Raw genomic sequence first — 16,901 nt, forward strand, 5'->3', positions numbered from 1 at the left:
TCCTGGGAACTGACCTCAGGTCTTCTGCTTAACCAATGAGCCGTTTATCTAGCCCCACAATCCACTTTCATGGTGACTCACCAGTTCCCTTGCTCTCTGAGTTCCTCTAATGAGGAACGGTAGCAGTTGTAGACATGTATGCACGTCTGTGTGTGCGACTGTGTGTGCATTTGCATGCATGCAGGCGTATGTTTCATAGGAGCTCTTTCAGCTCTAGAAAAGGAAGAATTTCAAGATGTCTTTATTTAGATATATTAAAAAAAAAACCAGGTCCAGTACATCTCATGCACCAGAATGACTAACAGATAGCCATTATCCTTACAGCAATGACTACAAAAGGAAATAAAGACTTACAGGAATTGTTCATCTAACTAAGAAACCTGAATTAAAAAAAACATTGTTAGCCTAAATAGCAAACTGCTTATTACGCAACAAACCTTATTCTATGTTTGTGAGAATTAGAGACTTATAAGTATCATTAGTAAAAAAAAAATTAAGAGAAACTAATTATTGATTAGACACACGTCAGTGCTATCTACAGTCCCCTTCAGAGAGGCCTTGTTGGGGGAGGGGGTCCACAAAGGAGGGTGAGCTGAAGGCACGGTTCTGCCTCGCCTGGACCACTTTGTGTCCATATGCCCCTTCCTCCAGCTGTCGATGGAAAGTTACTCAACTCCCTCCAAGGGAGAGAGATGCAGAGATGCCCCTGCTCCTGGAAAGGGTGGGGGTCTTGCATTCTGCAAGGTGTGACTGGGATGGGGTTCATTCCCTGAGATGTGACAACTAGGCAAAAGGCAAGTTTTGTGGTGGCTCTGCGAGGTTGTTACATTTGCTTTGGGACGCTGGCCGGGCTGGCAGAGCCTCCGAGAGATAAGCAGACAGCAAGAGAAAGGGAAGGGAGAGTGACCAGGCGAGGCAGTTGCCTCCCACAGGCAACCCGGGCAGGGCTGAGTGTCAGAGGAGCTTCTTAGCTCTTCTGGGATCTTTCTGGTGAGTGGGTTGGAGGCTATCCTTGCTCTGTGACCTGTCACCTATGGTCTCCACACTCCTTCCTGCGTGAATTCACAGTTGCTTCAAATGCGACAAGCCATTTCCCTGAAGGCGATGGAATGGGGCATTGCTCAGTGAAGCCGTAAATGGGGCTGCAGGCCTGCTGGGTCACCTTAGGACCCAAGGTCAGGAGCTACTGATGGTCTCCTTCCTTCCTGGACAGGCCTGGGGAGGGGCTGGGGAGGAGCTGGGCATGGGGTAGGTGTGAGAGAGGCCCAGCAGTGCTGGATCTCCTGAGAGCAGGCATAATGGGTCAGTTACAGCCTCCCTCTGGACTGGGCTTGAGAGTCCTGTCCCACAGCACAAGCTATTCAGTCCTCTGCCTTCAGACAGACAGCCTTACCAGGGGCTCAGGGGCCCTTGGGGAAGACTAGAAGTTCAGCATAGTCAGTTTGCTTGGCAGTTTTGAAGGGACAGGAGGTCTGGAATAGATTGGGAGTGTGTATGTGTGTACATGAGGGGGTGGTCTGGGGCGGGGAGCCCAGAATAGCCTCACTTTTCCAGTTTTTGGAGTGGCCATCAATAAGATGTGTCTCTGACCCTGGATATTTAAGGGACCTGGAATTTGCTACCTTGGGAATGGAAGGGTCTTTGGTACCCACAGGCACAGGGGTGCTGGGCCAAAGAGTCTGTGTCACTCCTTGGAAACCAGGGAAGGCAGTGTCAGGTGTCTGATCCAGGTTGCAATGGGATTGGGTCCCTAGGCTCAAAGACCGGAAATCCTAAATAATGAGCTCCCCCTGGGGGTCTGAGCCATACAGCTCAGCCAGCATCTTGAACCTGGGTCCCCAGTCGTTGAGGAAGTCGTAGTCGATGTCAGAGTCGGAGGAATTGGTGCTCAGGGAGCTGAGGGACTCTGCGATGGACTCTGCGCCCTCGTAGCCGTAGATGTGCAGTGTGTCGTAGGGGGGGCCACCGCCGTCATTGTCTGCCTCTTCTTTCTTCACCTCGATCATGGTGGCCATCTCCCTGGGCCCTCCGTGTACTCCAGGCGCCAGCCGCGGTGGCTTCTGCACCTGCGTGTACACCGCTGGCCGGGCGTCCATCGTGGACCGCAGGGGCTTGGTGGAGCCACTGCGCACAGAATTAAGCACGGACACGTCGTAGCTGGTGGTGTCCATCTCGCCACCACCCTCCTCGTCGTAGGTGACCAACTGCTCGTGAATCTCAAGCGCGCTCTTGCTATGCGCATGCGCCTGCTTCCGGAGCCGCCGCCGCAGGAAGATCAGCAAGGTGATCACTGCCAGTCAAGAAGTCAGAGCAACAGATGCGGGTCAGACAGGTTCGTGGGGCCAGCCCAGACTCCCAGGGCCACTGCTATGACTGGGCAAACAGATTTGGTTTGGCTCAAACTGTAAGTCAGTGGCATAGTACTGACCCTCCTGAAGAATGGGTGGGAATGGGTGTGGGAAGGTCCCCGGATCCTTGAACTGTGGTAGAGAGCTCCCTCAATGAGGCTCAAGCCATTTCCTCTGCATTTCTAGCCTTGAGTTAGTTACTAATCTGTTAAAGACAAAGAGTGAACGTGGCCTCCCCAAGCCGTAGCTTTCCTGTCTTCAGAGTGGATACATTGATTGCTCTGTGACACTGTTTGGGGAAGGTGTCGATGAGATTCTATGTTTTGGGAGGCATCAATGTTTTTATCATCGTTATTACTTATGAAAGGGAAGTCGGTCTCTAATGTCTCTGGCACAGAGGTCCAGGAAACGAACGCACACACTGGGAAGCTCAGAGGCTGGGAGCAAAGGTCGCCTGTGTCTCAGGGCATCCTGGCCTCTCAGTGAGCCCCAGCGGGCTGGTACAGCATAGAGAAAGTACTTTCTAGAAGGGATGTCAGCTGTCAGCCCTCAACTGGAGAAGCCAGACTCTGCAGGGTGCTAATGCTAAAGGGAAACTTCTGGGGGTGGTGGTGGTGGAGGCGGGGTGGAAGGTGGGGGGCTGGGGGGAGGGGGAATGAGGCTGGCTAACACAGGTAAGATACCTTTCCTGGCTGCTTGCCCTTCACACATCCTTGTCTGAAGTCTGTATCTTGGGAAATGCCAGACCTAGGTGAAGCCTAAAGTGCCCTTGAAAGTGACAAGGCTCAAAAAACAAAAAAACAAAACAAAAAACACAAAAAACAAAACCAACCCCCCCCAAAACAAAAACAAAAACAAAAACAAAAACAAAAAAACAACAAAAGCAAAAAACAAAACAAATAAAAAATGCAAAACAAAACAAAAATTAAGGCTGGAGGAATTCTATAAAAGCAAAAGAAGTCCCCCCCTCCCCCTGTGACGGTCCAAGCTGGAAGTCTCAAAACATCCAAAAGGAATTTAAGAAACAATTAAAGCCAGGAGTGGTGGCGCACAACTTTAATCCCAGCACTCCAAGGGCAAAGGCAAGGGAATCTGAGGCCTGAGCACTCTAAAGAGTGAGTTCGAAGCCAGCCAAGGGCTATACAGTGAGATCTTGTCTCAAAATAAATGAATAATATAAATAACCGTTTTAATGTACACCAGTGCCCAAACAACACCCAGAATATAGTATACACTAAAAAATATATTTAGCAAATGAATGAATGTCAGTTATGGATTCTTTTTCTTTTTTGTTTTGAAATGGCGATATTGAACCTGGTGCCTGACACATTCTGACCTGCTCTGCCACTGAGATACACTGGGCCTCGGGTTATTTTGGAAATGGAGTTAGCTTGAAGAATGACCTTAGGGTTGGCTCCTCCCTCCTTCCCGTTGCCCCATTAAGCACTGGGCTGGTGAGGTTCTACATCTATATCTCTGTAACCTCTACCAGGACTGTGAACTCGAGAGTGGGGCAGGATAGGACCAGAACCCTGTCTCTTCTGCGAAGCCCTCTTGGTGTCTCCTCCCTGTCCCATGGGACTGACCTGTGATCGTGAGGATGCAGAGAAAGATGGCCACCAGCGCCTGGATGCTGACGCCCGCCTGGGCAGCCAGCTCCTCACAGAAGGTGAATTCGCCCTGCTCATTACACTTGCACACGGCCACTGTTAGCGTGCTGGTTCCAGTCAGGCTGGGCATCCCATTGTCTGAGATGAGCACCGGCAGGTAGTGGAACTTGGCGTGCTCCCGGTTAAACTGCCCGTACTTGACCGTGATGTTGGCAGTGTTGTCTGCAAGCAGCAAGACCACAGAGTGAGGCTCGGCCAGGAGCATCTGCTCTCTCGCTCCACGGCGGGAAGCTGCCTCCTCCTGGGTGATTTCACTGCCCTCTTTGTTCCCTGCCTCATGTTTGAGCCCCTTGAGCACAGGCTTGTCCCTTTGCAGAGGATGTTGCCTTGGGAAGTTGCCTTGACCCAGCCTGAAAGATTGGCTCAGTCAGCATATAAGACCCCAATTTTCTGTTTCTGTGCTCAGTGGGTACACATCACCTTCTCTGGTAGCATCCAAACGGGGGCCTTTGCTGGGCTCATTGTGGTATTGTTTCAAACACACACACACACACACACACACACACACTCAGGGAAAATAATGCTTTTTTTTTTTTTTTGTTTTGTTTTTTTGGTTCTTGTACCCAGTGCCACCTCTGAATCATTACAAAGGGGGTTTACAAGCCTGGTTCCCCAGTGGTACTCCCATTTGTCATTGGAAAGGATGTCCCAGAGCATTTTACAGCTGAGAATCAGTTTCTATACCAATATCCCCCATCCTGAGTGCTAACTACTGGTTTACTGCACAGAAGGGTCCTCCAGGAAGCTTTATAAACAACCTGATTGTCAGACCCTACCTTTTCATCTCTCTCTCCCTCTCTCTCTCTCTCTCTCTCTCTCTCTCTCTCTCTCTCACACACACACACACACACACACACACACACACACACACAGGCTGCTGCTGCTGCTCTTCAGTGGCTATGGACAAAGGAGAGCAGATCTGCTTTTTGTCCCAGGTTCCTGGGAGGTTGGAACACCAATGGTCAGAGGACTTCCTTAGCCACACAGCCAAAAGCAAATTGGGAAAAATGAGAGACTCCCGTAGGCAGAACATTCGTGTGCAAACGACTCTGAGGCCAACAGACTTGCTTACTGTTGCACATGGGACAGCGTTTGGGGTAGCTCCTAAGCTTTCCATAATGGATCCCAGTCCTTAGTTCATTCAAGGTACACAGTGGGAATGGGATGACAGGTATTGTTGCTGAGTATTGAGTTGTGTCATTAACTGCCAGCACAGCATGGCTATCTTCCTCATGCTCTGGGCCATGGTGTACATCTTGCTTGATGGGTCTGTGACTGATGAGTGCAGGCCCCCCACGCCCAGGATCCCTCTTCCCTAGTCTTCCCCAAAGACGACAATGGGCTGTTTCGGTACAAAGCCTTCATTGCATCATCAGTAAGGGACAGGGATTTCCTCCCATGTTCGGGTGAACAGTTGCTATAGTCCTACCTAAGGGTATATATTTTTCTTAGAAAGCTGCAGAGGCTGTGGAAGCCTGGTCACTTTCAGACGGAATTAAATCAGCTTCGGGTCATCACTCTAACAAGTGGATCTTCACCAGACCTCTGACTGGCCACGACAGACCTCACAGGGCTCTCTGGGCTTTGATTGGCTGAATAGATGATATGCTGTGATTGGCAGGCCAGATCCTGTTCAGGGAACACTTTATGGGAGACAGTCATTCCAACTGAACTGCAACAAAGCTCATGCCATTCCTGGGGTTCACAACTTCCGAGTTCCAGGTTGGACTCTTTGGAATGATCCCAGTATTCTAAGGAGCCTTTGGATAGTTTGGACTGAGCTGACTGCCTGCATCCCTGTATCCATTCTGTGTCCCTCTTCAATGAAACCTCTTCAGGGTAATGGTGACCCTCTGGACCATGTCCTATGGACCACAAAGCCTGACCAGGTGACTTCAACTACCACATAGACCAGCTGTACAATCTATATGGTGAAAGTTATATAAAACACCCCATTTACTTGAAAGACCCTCTGGAGACCTGTCACCCCTTGTTGGTCTCGTGCTTGATCTTAGAGTGTCAAGACTCTTAACTGACGCCTCCGACCTTCTAAGAGCCAGCCGCCTGCTCTGAGGCTTACCGCGGTTGTTGATGAGTGTGAAGTTGCTGTCCTCCGTCTTCAGGGCAAACTTGAACCTTGGGTTTACTGGCACCACGTCCTTGTCTGTGGCAGAGATCTGTACCACCAGCTGGAATGTGAGAGACGGGGGACGATCAGTGTGGTTTTGTGGGTCAAGGGTGGGTGTAGACAGGACCGTGGCTGCTTGTCACCTGTGGCACTATAGTCTCCCAAAGCCACTTTATCTATTACCATCCTGCACTCACTTATCCCTGACCTATTCTTCAGACACTCCCAGAGCCTCCATTTCTCCTCCTGTAAAATGGGAACAGCATTTTATTCAGGGCTATTATGTAGTTACTTTAAGCTTAGGGAACTCTAGGTGGACAGGAAGGGTTTCTCCCATGCCATCTACTTGAAAACACACTGCCCCGCCCCCCTCACCTCCCCCACTCATCCCACTCCCCCATCTCCCCCACTTTAGGCCAACTCACCTTGCCCTGGGCAGCATTCTCACAGACTTTAGGTTCATAGGGCTGGGCAAATTCCGGGGGGTTGTCATTCTCATCCAAAACTTCAATGTAAACCTGCACAATGGACTCTTTACCTACAGGGTTACCTGCAGGGGAGACAGCTTGTCATCCTCCTGGGCCCAGCTGATGCTGGACTCTGAAGATGTTTGGGTGAAGAGTCATGGAGCAATGTGTGGAGGAGGCCATTTTTGTTTTTTAGGAGGAAAGACCAAAGGATGGTGTTGCTGATGGAAGGAGTGTGTAGGGAGACAATGTATGTGTGTGTGTGTGTAGGGGGGGGCAGGTAGGACCTTCATATGGGATCAAACTTGCTAATAAGAATTCAAGAGCTAACCATCCTCAGTGCATCTTAAGAGGTTGTAAAAAAATTAATAAGTAAATCAAGCAAACAGAAACAATTGATTAAAATAATGCAATTGGACATATAGTCATACACTTATTGAAGTAATGCCGTCCCCTCTCAGGAACCCCCAAGGGCCCTGGTTGCTGTGGGAAAGCGAACATTATTTTGCTGAGTGATTGTTACAAGTCCCCTTGCCTCTGTCAGAATTTACACCAATTGTTGCAGAACCTTACAATCTCTACAGTGGAGAGCTGTTTCTTGGCTCTTTTGCTGGTACACCCCATAGCTAACTCTCTGTGCACAAAGGATTGCTTGCTAAGTGCACTTAACATTAAGAACCATGCAGCATTTGGGCCACGCACAGCCTTCGAGTTTCTTTGTGTTCTCTGGACCAAATCCTCGGAAAGTCTGTGTGTGGTGTGTGCCTTCGCTGAGGCTCATCACAGAGATGCCTGAACAGTCTATTTCATTACAGAGTGTCTTAAACTGTGATGCATTCAGTCTAGGGTGGTACTCTATTATTCTGTACTCCCAACAAGGTTGCGGGTGCTCTATAAAATAGTGGTCTAAGGAACACATTCAGAAATGGAAGGTCAATATATCCCAGTAGAGTATGCTTCCCCAGAGCCTTAGAATACATTTAGAGGTCCAAAGTGATGCATCATAATGACTTTGAAAGAATGTGGGAAAAAGAAGAGCCCAGACAGTCTGGGAAGTAGAGGCACTCACCCCTAGAATCCAGTTCATTGGCCTCCACAGTCAGATTATACCAGGCGTGGGTTTCTCTGTCCAGTTCTTTCTCGTTATAGATGTCCCCTTGTTTGGTTATACGGAAGAATTGGCCTCTGTCACTGGTCTTACGGATGGAGTATCTGTCCAGGAGAAAGAGGTTCATGGCTTTCTTCATCCTTTGCTGTTTCCACAGTCCTCAGCATGACAGAGAAGGTGCTTCAGGATTTGACCCCTGTATCCTTCCCCACACTCCTTTATAATGTTCTCTACACTTACCACTCGGAGTGAGTAGACCTACACACGTCCACATGAGCAGGGTGGTGCTCGGCCTAAAGGATGCGGTTATCTTACGATTGGATGAGGTACCCGAGACTCCACCCAGCTGCATCTCAAACTAAGTAAGTAGCTTTAAAATCACCTATACCATAGCTGGAATTGTGTGTGTGTGTGTGTGATTGTTGCTACTACTGAAAAGACAAAAAAGAAGATGTAGTACAAGATATACATTTTTTGATAGGTAGAAGGCCTGAGTCTACAGGTTAAGCAATATTTGGATGTAACTATAAAAATATAGCAATAGTTAGGTGTATGCTGATCGTCCTTTTAATGTCCCAGAAGTGTGAGGCAACTGGAGGGTTTGGACTCTCATAAACAAAAAGCAGATTCCCAGCGAAGAAAGGGAAATTAGACCCATTCCAGATGTTCCCACAAAGGTGAACACCAGAACACAGAGGAGGAACTTTTGAAGAGAAGTCTCTATGACCTGAAGACTGTATAAGTACAGCTAAGAGTCATTAAATTTAAAAGACAAAGACAAAGGATGACTTTATATGTGTGTGTGTTTGCTTGCTTGTAAATGTGTCTTTATTTAGGAAATACATCATTCACAAAGTTGGATTCTGATTATGCAAAGAAAGAATTGTTTGGAAGCTTTAAGAGACGTCCTAATCAAAAGTAGAAACTTGGTTTGGGAGGAACTGAAATGAAGCTGTTGGTCCGTGTGTGACTGATGCTTTTAACCAGAAAACATTTAAGATTTTGTAGACAGAAGTAAATCTGCGGTCAAATGTCTATGAGGAAAACAAAAGGGAGGGGGTTCTAGCAAAGCTGAGGAGCAGAGGAAGCCTGTCCCACAGAGAAACAGGAAATACAGAACAAGACAAGAGAGATCAAGCCCCGCACAGATGATGAAAACAGCGAGCAGGCTGAGCACAAACCATCTCTGTGGAGATTAAAAGCCAGCCCGACTGCGTGCTCCTTTCAAGAGACAGCTTAAAGTCACGTAGTCTCGGAAAGTCTGAGGTAAAAGTTGGAGAGTTTATCAAACAGAAACAACATGCAAACAGGACGGGCAAGCTGGCACTGAGGGTCGAAAGCATAAGAAGAAGAAACTAGCTGATTTCATAGGGTTGCAAAAGGGCAGGTCTTGAGCTCAGCCGTGGAGTCCTGGCTTTGCGTGCACAGACCCTGGCTTCTATCCTCTGCACTGGAAAAAGAAGTTATAGGACATTAACGAAGGTAAAACAGTGGTAAATCTTAGTTAACTGGACAGAAAAATTAAAAATACATAAAACAGAAGTATTGATATTTCAGTAAAAAATGGACTTGATGCAACTGTATTATATCACAGAACATATTAGACCACCACCCCCAATCCCCACAGCACTAGTACAAGAAAACCTAACCAAAACCAAACCAAACAATCCCAAGTCAATAAAGGCTCCAACCAAAGAAACAGCCAAGATTATAATTATAAATCCCAAGGAATAGAGGACAGTCAAATCGGGTCCCCAGATGTGTGAGATGGACCCAAATAGGAAGGGACTGCTTTGTTCTCCACGAGAAGACCTAATGCTGCCAGGCCTAGTGATACAGGCCTGCAATTCCAGGAAGTGGAGGCAGAATATCAGGCTCTGCCTGGGCTATAGAGTGAGTTCATGGGCCTCTTGTTGAGACCCTGTCTGAAAATGGGGGTTGGGGAGGGGAAGGTAACAGAAGTCTGGAGATGTGGCCCGAAAGGTAGGGTGCTTGGGAGGCTCTTGACCAATGTCAGTATTGTAAATAAACAAAGATTTTCCAAAATTGATATATAAAATCAGTTCTTAGGCCATCAAAATGGTTCGGCAGGCAAAGGTACCTATGGCCAAGCCTGATAACCTGAGTTCTAATCCCTGGGTCTTCCATGGTCCAATGAGAGAACTGACTCCCATAAGTGACCTCTGACCTCCATGTTTGTGCTGTGGCGTGCACCACCCCTCACACACAGAATAAATAAAGAAATAAAAGAGTAATCGAATAAAAATACTTCATTAGGATATAAATATTTTTTAAAACTATATTAAAATTATTCTTATGGAAGCCAAGTGTGGTGGAATACACCCTGTAGTTTCAGTACTAAAGGGGCAGAGATAGGATTACAGCAGTTCAAGGCCAGTCAGGGCTACATAGACACAATCTTTAAAAAAGAAACAAAAAAAAATACTCATTTGTAAGAATGGTCATTTCAGATTAGATAAAACCAGAGAGAGAGAGAGAGAGAGAGAGAGAGAGAGAGAGAGAGAGAGAGAGAGAGAGAGAGAGAGAAGGGTTCCTGTTAGACAGATTAAGACTCAGCAGAATGATCTTCCATTAAAGCAGAGTTTCACAGAGGAACAGGCAGAGTGGGGAATTCACAGGTAGGGTCAAGTGTATGTAAGAAGTTAAATATATAACAGCAGTGAGGTAATGATGATGTTTACTCAGTAGGCCTGACACAGCTGGCTTCACGTGTGGGATCAAACAGATTGGATTGAATTCATGCTTACTACCAACTATTATGTGACTCCAGGAAGTCTGAGCATTCCCTTTGTCCCAGAGGGTCAAGGAAGGACATCTAGTTAAAACAGAGGAACAAGGACAGAGGGCTGAATGTCTCCTTCCACACCCTCCAAGGCCCATGTTTTAGAAACTGTATCCACAGATGCATGTATTTGTGGTATTCGGAGATTAAGCTTTTGGAGGTAATTACAATTAGGGTTGAGATTAGGTCACGAGGGTGGAGCCCCCACAGTGGATTAGTGGCTTTATAATAAGACGACGAAGAAAGACCTACACTGGCAAACTCATTAGGTCTCCCCAAGTTGCAGTAAGACCTCATTAGATAGCAATCAGGTGCTGGCACCACGCCCTTTGGATTTCCAAGCCTTTAGACCCTTAAGATAAATAGAGCTCTGCGGCTCATAAATTATCCAGCCCACACTATAAAGTTGTAGCAATGGAAAACGAGCTAGGAGCAAGTATTGATGAACTGTGCAGAACACGAGCCAAAGCAAATGACAGCAAAAACACAATTGTAACAACGAACGCAGCAGCTGTGCATTGGTCTGCTCCTGTTACCATGAAGAAAAGGACACTCAGCCCACCCGAGAACCCGCTGGGAGCGGGAACTACCACGGATCTCTTTATAGAAGTGTGTAGTTTCACAAGCGAAAGCAACACTCTGGCTTTGTGTCTTGGGAGACACATCTCTAAGCTATTCTTGGTAACTGGGCTTCAGATAAGCCATTCCTGCACGATGGCCTCATTAAACAGGAACGGTGTGAGTCAAGGTCCTAAGTCCTTTAAAGAACAGAGGATGGCCTGGACCGGACAAGACAGACAAGACAGGAGCTAACGGGAGAAGGGTGTTAGTGGAAAGAGCCAGGGTCTAGCCTCAGCATCTTTCCATGGAGGTTTTGCTAGACAGTGCCCTTCTCTCAGACCATCAGACAGAAGAACATCCACGCCAGGGTCATCACGGCATTCTCACCACGCATGCGCCATTTCCTTACCCGATGCTGCGCTGAGCCTTGTCAGGGTCTTTGGCCACCACAGTGCCGATGCGTGGTTTCTTCTGGTTTTCCGGCAGCTGGAAGTGGTAGAAGCGGCGCTGGAAGACTGGGGGCTCATCCACGTCCTGGACATTGATGGTGATCTTGGCTTTGTTTTTGCCTGCAGTACTGCTCAGGTATTCGAATCTGATAGTGGGGTCCGTGGCCTCAATGTAGAACGTGTACTGCTGGATGAGTTCATAGTCCAGGGGCTGCACGGGCGGGAAGTACGGTCACTGACATTAGCGCTTTTCATTTTACCAGCCCCACCTCTGTACCTGGTCCCGTTCTATGGATCAAGGACACACCCGGCCCCAGTCCTCCTCTCAAGGGGACAATAACCTAGTGGTTCTATTCGAAGGTAGTACCTTTCCTGGTTTTGAGAAATCAAGAGACTTCTGTGTTTGTCTGCCTAGCAAATTTCTTCCTGTTCATCTTGAGGAAGGAGTAGCAGTTTGCTATCAAGCAGGTAGTAAGAGGCCCTCTCAGAAAGTACTCCAGACAGAGGCAACACCTTCCTCTCTGGCATTATTGTGAAGCCTTGAATATACCAGTATTTTTTGTTGTTGTTTGAATGTCTAGCTTCCCTACTGTCTGAAAGTTTTGTGGACTCTGGTGGCTGTCTGTGTGTTCCCAGCCCTCTATCTGAAAATTCTGGAAGCATGAAAGCTCCTCTCCCTCTTCTGGATTCAGTCAGTCAGACTGCCTGCTGTTAGCAGCAGCCACTGTCCATGGCTACTTGTACCCTCAGGTAGACATTCTTTCCATACATGCTGATAGATTTCTGCTGTGGGGACACAGGAGCTAATGTTGGGGGCATGGTACTGGTGAGGTTTTTCTTTTTCTTTCTTTCTTTCTTTTTTTTCTTTTTTTTGTTTTTTTTTTTTTTTTGTTTTTGGATTTGTTTTTTTCAAGACAGGGTTTCTCTGTATAGCCCTGGCTGTCCTGGACCTCACTCTGTAGCCCAGGGTGGCCTCGAACTCAGAAATCCACCTGCCTCTGCCCCCAGAGTACTGGGATTACAGGTGTGCACCACCACCATCCAGCTGCTGGTGAGTTTTTAAATGTCAACTTGCTCCATGATCTGAAATCACCCGAGAAGGGAACCTCAACTGGGGAATTGTCTAGATCGGTTACGTATGGGCTTGTCTGTAGGGGATTCTCTTGATTGTTAACTAGTGTAGGAAGACCCAGCCCATTGTGGGCAGCACCATTCCCTAGGCCGGGTCCTGAACTGTATGAGAGGAGAAAGCTAGCTGATAGCCAGGGCCACAGACAGAAAGTCTGAGTGCATTCATTTCCTTCGCTTTTGACTGTGGGTGTGATGTGACCAGCTGTCTCAAGTTCCCGCCACTGTGACTTTTCCTTAACAATGGACTCAACTTGGAACTGTAAATCAAATACACCCCTTCTTCTCCAAAGTTGCTTCTGGTCAAGGTTCTTTTATCACAACATGAGAAATGACACTAGAACGAGTGTTGTCTGTCAGTCCCTCGGGGTTTGCGGCTGCTTAGCCCAGAGTCCGCTCTTCCTGATGCAATTCTGAGACAAGTTCTATATAGCCTCCATGGGTCTGCGCCCCACTTGTACCTGTTCATCAGTGATTGCCACCTATCCTTGTTCCTGAGGCTTCTAGGAATTAATGCCCAAATAAACATCTCACGCCCAAAGTATTGCCTCTATCTCTGGAGCAACTCAGGCCGAGAGTGTGGCTTATAGTCTCCAGGAGCTTGTGGCCAGCTCTGAACTGTACAAGAACGCTCTCCTTCAATGGCCTGTGGCCCAGAAGTGATCCCTGAGCATGTACTTTGGATACTGCAACCCCCACAGCCCACGAATGGGTTCAGTTCTGCAGGTCTACATACCTTGGTGGGTTTGATGATACCCTCATTACGGTTGGGGTCTGTCTCAATGGTGAAGGTGTCCCTGTACTCGCCCTGCATGATGCTGTACTTGGTCATCCGGTTCTGAGGCTCGTCTGGGTCCACAACAGACAGAAAGCCCAAGGGCTTGCCCACACGGATGTCTTCAGGCACCGAAAATGTGTATGTGGCTGATATACATAGGGTACCACAAAGAGTTAATGAGATAGATGAGACAATTGTTCCTGCATATTAACACACACACACACACACACATTGTCCCTTAATATTATCACACACGCATGCATGCACACACAAACAAACAATAGAGATTGACCAAGGATCTTACCCAGGCTAGGCAAGTACTCTATCAGTGAACTACATCCCTAACCTTTGGAATTTTGAGATAGAGATTTGTTCTGTAGCCCAGGCTGGGTTTGAACTTGCAAATCTCCTGTCTCAGTCTCTTGAATGCTAGGGTCACGGGCATGTGCTGCCTTATTTGGGGCAAGGAACTTAGGCTTGTGTGATTCTGGGTTCCAAGGTAAGGAGGCCTGTCTTGCCATTTGTCCATGTCAAGCTAGCAGGGAGTTAGCTCATTCGGAAAACTGGAACATCAATAGACAAGAGAGACAAATCTTGCTTTCAGAAAGCGATAGATGTACTTCAGAACTAGATAATTTGGGTTCAGCTGAGGCCTGAATGTCCACATAACTAGTAGGTTCCATGAATATACCAACTCATTTTTCTGCCCACACTCACTCAAAGGCCCAGGAAAAGCTCTTGACAGTTTCTTTTCTTTTCTTTTCTTTTCTTTTCTTTCTTTCTTTCTTTTTTTTTTTTTTTTTTTTTTTTTTTTTTTTTTTTTTTTTTTTTGCTTTTAGTTTTTTTGAGACAGGGTTTCTCTGTATAGCTCTGGCTGTCCTGGAACTTACTCTGTAGACCAGGCTGGCCTCGAACTCAGAAATCTGCCTGCCTCTGCCTCCCAGAGTGCTGGGATTACAGGCATGCGCCACCACAGCCCGGTGACAGACAATTTCTAAAGGGAAGTTCAATTTGTGGGTATGTTTATATCAGGCTTTGGTTGTACCCTATTCTCTGGGATTTTATAGCTGGGGCCTCATTATCAGAGGTTCGGGGTGAAATTGCTTCTGTCTCACAGTGGCAACTGTGAAGTGGAACTTGAAGGAAGCATTGCAGTGCCATCAGCAGGGCTGTATTTCTTTTTTTTTTTTTTTTTTTAATGTGGTCTGTGAAGGGACTTATCAGGAGACAGCTGGGTGACCTTGAGAGTAAGGCATTAGGATGCATCAGGGTCTCCATACTCTGGCTTCAGAAGCGCCCTGGGATATAGCAAGAAGTAGGGAGATTTGGGGCACTCTCTGAGAGCTCCTAAATCACTGAGTCTGGATCATCCCCGCCCCTGTCTATTTAAAGGCCTATGGGAGGGGCTTACGCTGGGTAAAGATGGGGAAGTTGTCATTGATGTCCTCCAGTCTGATCACCACAGTGGCTGTGCCTGACTCTCCCCGCAGACCCTGGGCATCCTGTGTCTCCACCACGACCGTGTATTCATCCCGCTTCTCTCTGTCCAAGTTTTTGTCCTTTGTGAAAATGAGTCCTGAAAAAGAGAGTGTCCCAACAGGAATTGTGTTATCTGAGGAGCCTTGAGAAAACCTGAACATATTCTTTCAGAAATACACAGGTGACTCCACTCTATATTTAAGATTGAGAACCCCAGAACTATTATAGCCCACTAACTCCATACTTTGCCCTGTATGGCTAAAAGCTGGCCAAATGTATGGTCCAATATTGTTCCTAGCCAGAGAGAATGTTATGTTGAGAAAGACCATACTGCCAATTCCAGGCTCAGAGTGAGATGGATTAGTAATGTCTGCCTTGGTACATATAAACATGATTGGCTGTGCCATCTTAGTGAGAGTGCTGTACTTGATTAGTGATGTCTGTATTGACATACATAGAAATGACTGCCCTTTTTAGTGCCAAGAGTGCTGTGATAGGTTAGGGATGTATACTTGGTGCACAGAAGCACCAGTTGCTATGTATTTGCTCATCTTCTAGAAGACAAGTGTGTCTGGCTTGACTAACTGGCCTTCTTTCTTGCTTCCAAGGTTCAGTACTTACAGTTTTTAAAATCTGTTAAACACCAGATTTGGCCTGAGAAGCCTTCTATACTTGCAGACTTGAATCCTGTGAAGAACTGCAACCTAGTAGCATGTAAATAAACTAAAGCCCTAACTTAGGGGTATGCTCAGCCAATCACAGCAGCTGTGCCTCAGTTAATCACAGGCTGCCACCTGTTCAAAGCTATTCAAATAAGGCAGACATCCCAGCTGGAACCGACCGAGCTGTTTCTAGACTGCAGGTTTTTTTTTTTTTTTCCTACACTATAAATATCGCCCAACTCTGTGACAGCCCTGGGGTTTCTCTGAACTTGTTTGGCTTCTGGGATGTCCCAATTTGTGAACTGTTCTTTGCAAAAATTAAACTTGATAAAATTTAATTGGTCTAAAGTTTTTCTCTTAACGAGGCATGAAAACATTATGTGGCACGGCTGTGCCTGTGCAAACTCTAATTCCAACTTCACAGCTTCTGCACAAGGGAGTGTGAGCGTTTCCTATTTTCTGGACAAAGGAAGGAAGGCTCTTAGGTGGTAGTTAACTTGCCCAAGGGCTGTAGAGCTGAGTAGCAGTTCTGGGTTCAAATCAGACGTCTCTGGACATGTACAAAGCCCTTCCAACCAGTATGTTCTGTTGAGTCCTGGTCTATGCTTGGGCGAAAAAGGCCTGATTTTTCTTTCTGGACTTGAGGACATGCTGTGGGCACTTGTCTGCTTCCTTCTCCCCTAACCCACTCCAACATGTCTTTATTTGTATTATGCATTCCTTCTCTGGATCAGTGGCTGGTGACACCTATCAGGTTAGTGTTCTCTCTACATTGGCACCTGCAATATTCATGTCCCTCCCCCATCGCTCCAGCTAGGTACCCGCCCAAAAGCTTCAGTCATACAGACCAGAATTATCAATGGCGAAGTGCTCATTTCCTTTCACGATTTGATACAAGACAGTGGCGTGGCCGGCCACAGTGGGGTCATCTGCATCCACCGCTGTCACACGGATGACAGAGGTCCCTGTGGAGAGAGAGTTCTGGTGTATGTGCTCATGGCTGCGGCCCTCACCCCATTTCCTGGTGGGAGTAGATGGGGTTCTGTTCTTCCTACCACCCAAGCTGAGGGAATGAAGGCTGCTTTGTGCCAGAGGGGCCATCACGAGGACAAAATGTCCACCAGAGTCAGCCCAGACAGAGCAGTCATGAAGCGGGCAGAGGACATGTGGTTTGTGGGTTTGCGGGAGAAATGAAGAAGGGAAAATGTTTGGGTTTGAGAGAGGAACTTAGGTGATGTCTGGGTAGATTTTCATTTTCTGAAAGTGTGGGAATGTGGGAATGGGAAGGGTGTTGCAAAGCCTCCCAGAGGGGTGGGGATC

At 47.3% G+C, this 16,901-nt stretch overlaps 1 protein-coding gene across 2 annotated transcripts in view; it reads right to left on the reverse strand.

Annotated features, from left to right (window-relative positions):
* Positions 1-225: 225 nt before the first annotated feature.
* Cdh5 (cadherin 5) overlaps positions 226-16,901 on the reverse strand; it is a 43,219-nt gene continuing 26,543 nt past the window's right edge. For both annotated transcript variants that reach the window (XM_052166500.1, XM_052166501.1), the window contains exons 4-12: positions 16,430-16,546; positions 14,852-15,016; positions 13,399-13,586; positions 11,495-11,745; positions 7,683-7,825; positions 6,572-6,696; positions 6,099-6,207; positions 3,935-4,180; positions 226-2,290 (exon numbers count right to left, since the gene is read on the reverse strand). In XM_052166500.1, the coding sequence (XP_052022460.1) occupies positions 1,773-2,290; positions 3,935-4,180; positions 6,099-6,207; positions 6,572-6,696; positions 7,683-7,825; positions 11,495-11,745; positions 13,399-13,586; positions 14,852-15,016; positions 16,430-16,546 (1,862 nt within the window). In that variant the 3' untranslated portion in view covers positions 226-1,772. The remainder of the gene's footprint in view (positions 2,291-3,934; positions 4,181-6,098; positions 6,208-6,571; positions 6,697-7,682; positions 7,826-11,494; positions 11,746-13,398; positions 13,587-14,851; positions 15,017-16,429; positions 16,547-16,901) is intronic.

This window comes from Apodemus sylvaticus, chromosome 21 (genome assembly GCF_947179515.1).
Source record: "Apodemus sylvaticus chromosome 21, mApoSyl1.1, whole genome shotgun sequence".
NCBI classification, from domain to species: Eukaryota; Metazoa; Chordata; class Mammalia; order Rodentia; family Muridae; genus Apodemus; species Apodemus sylvaticus.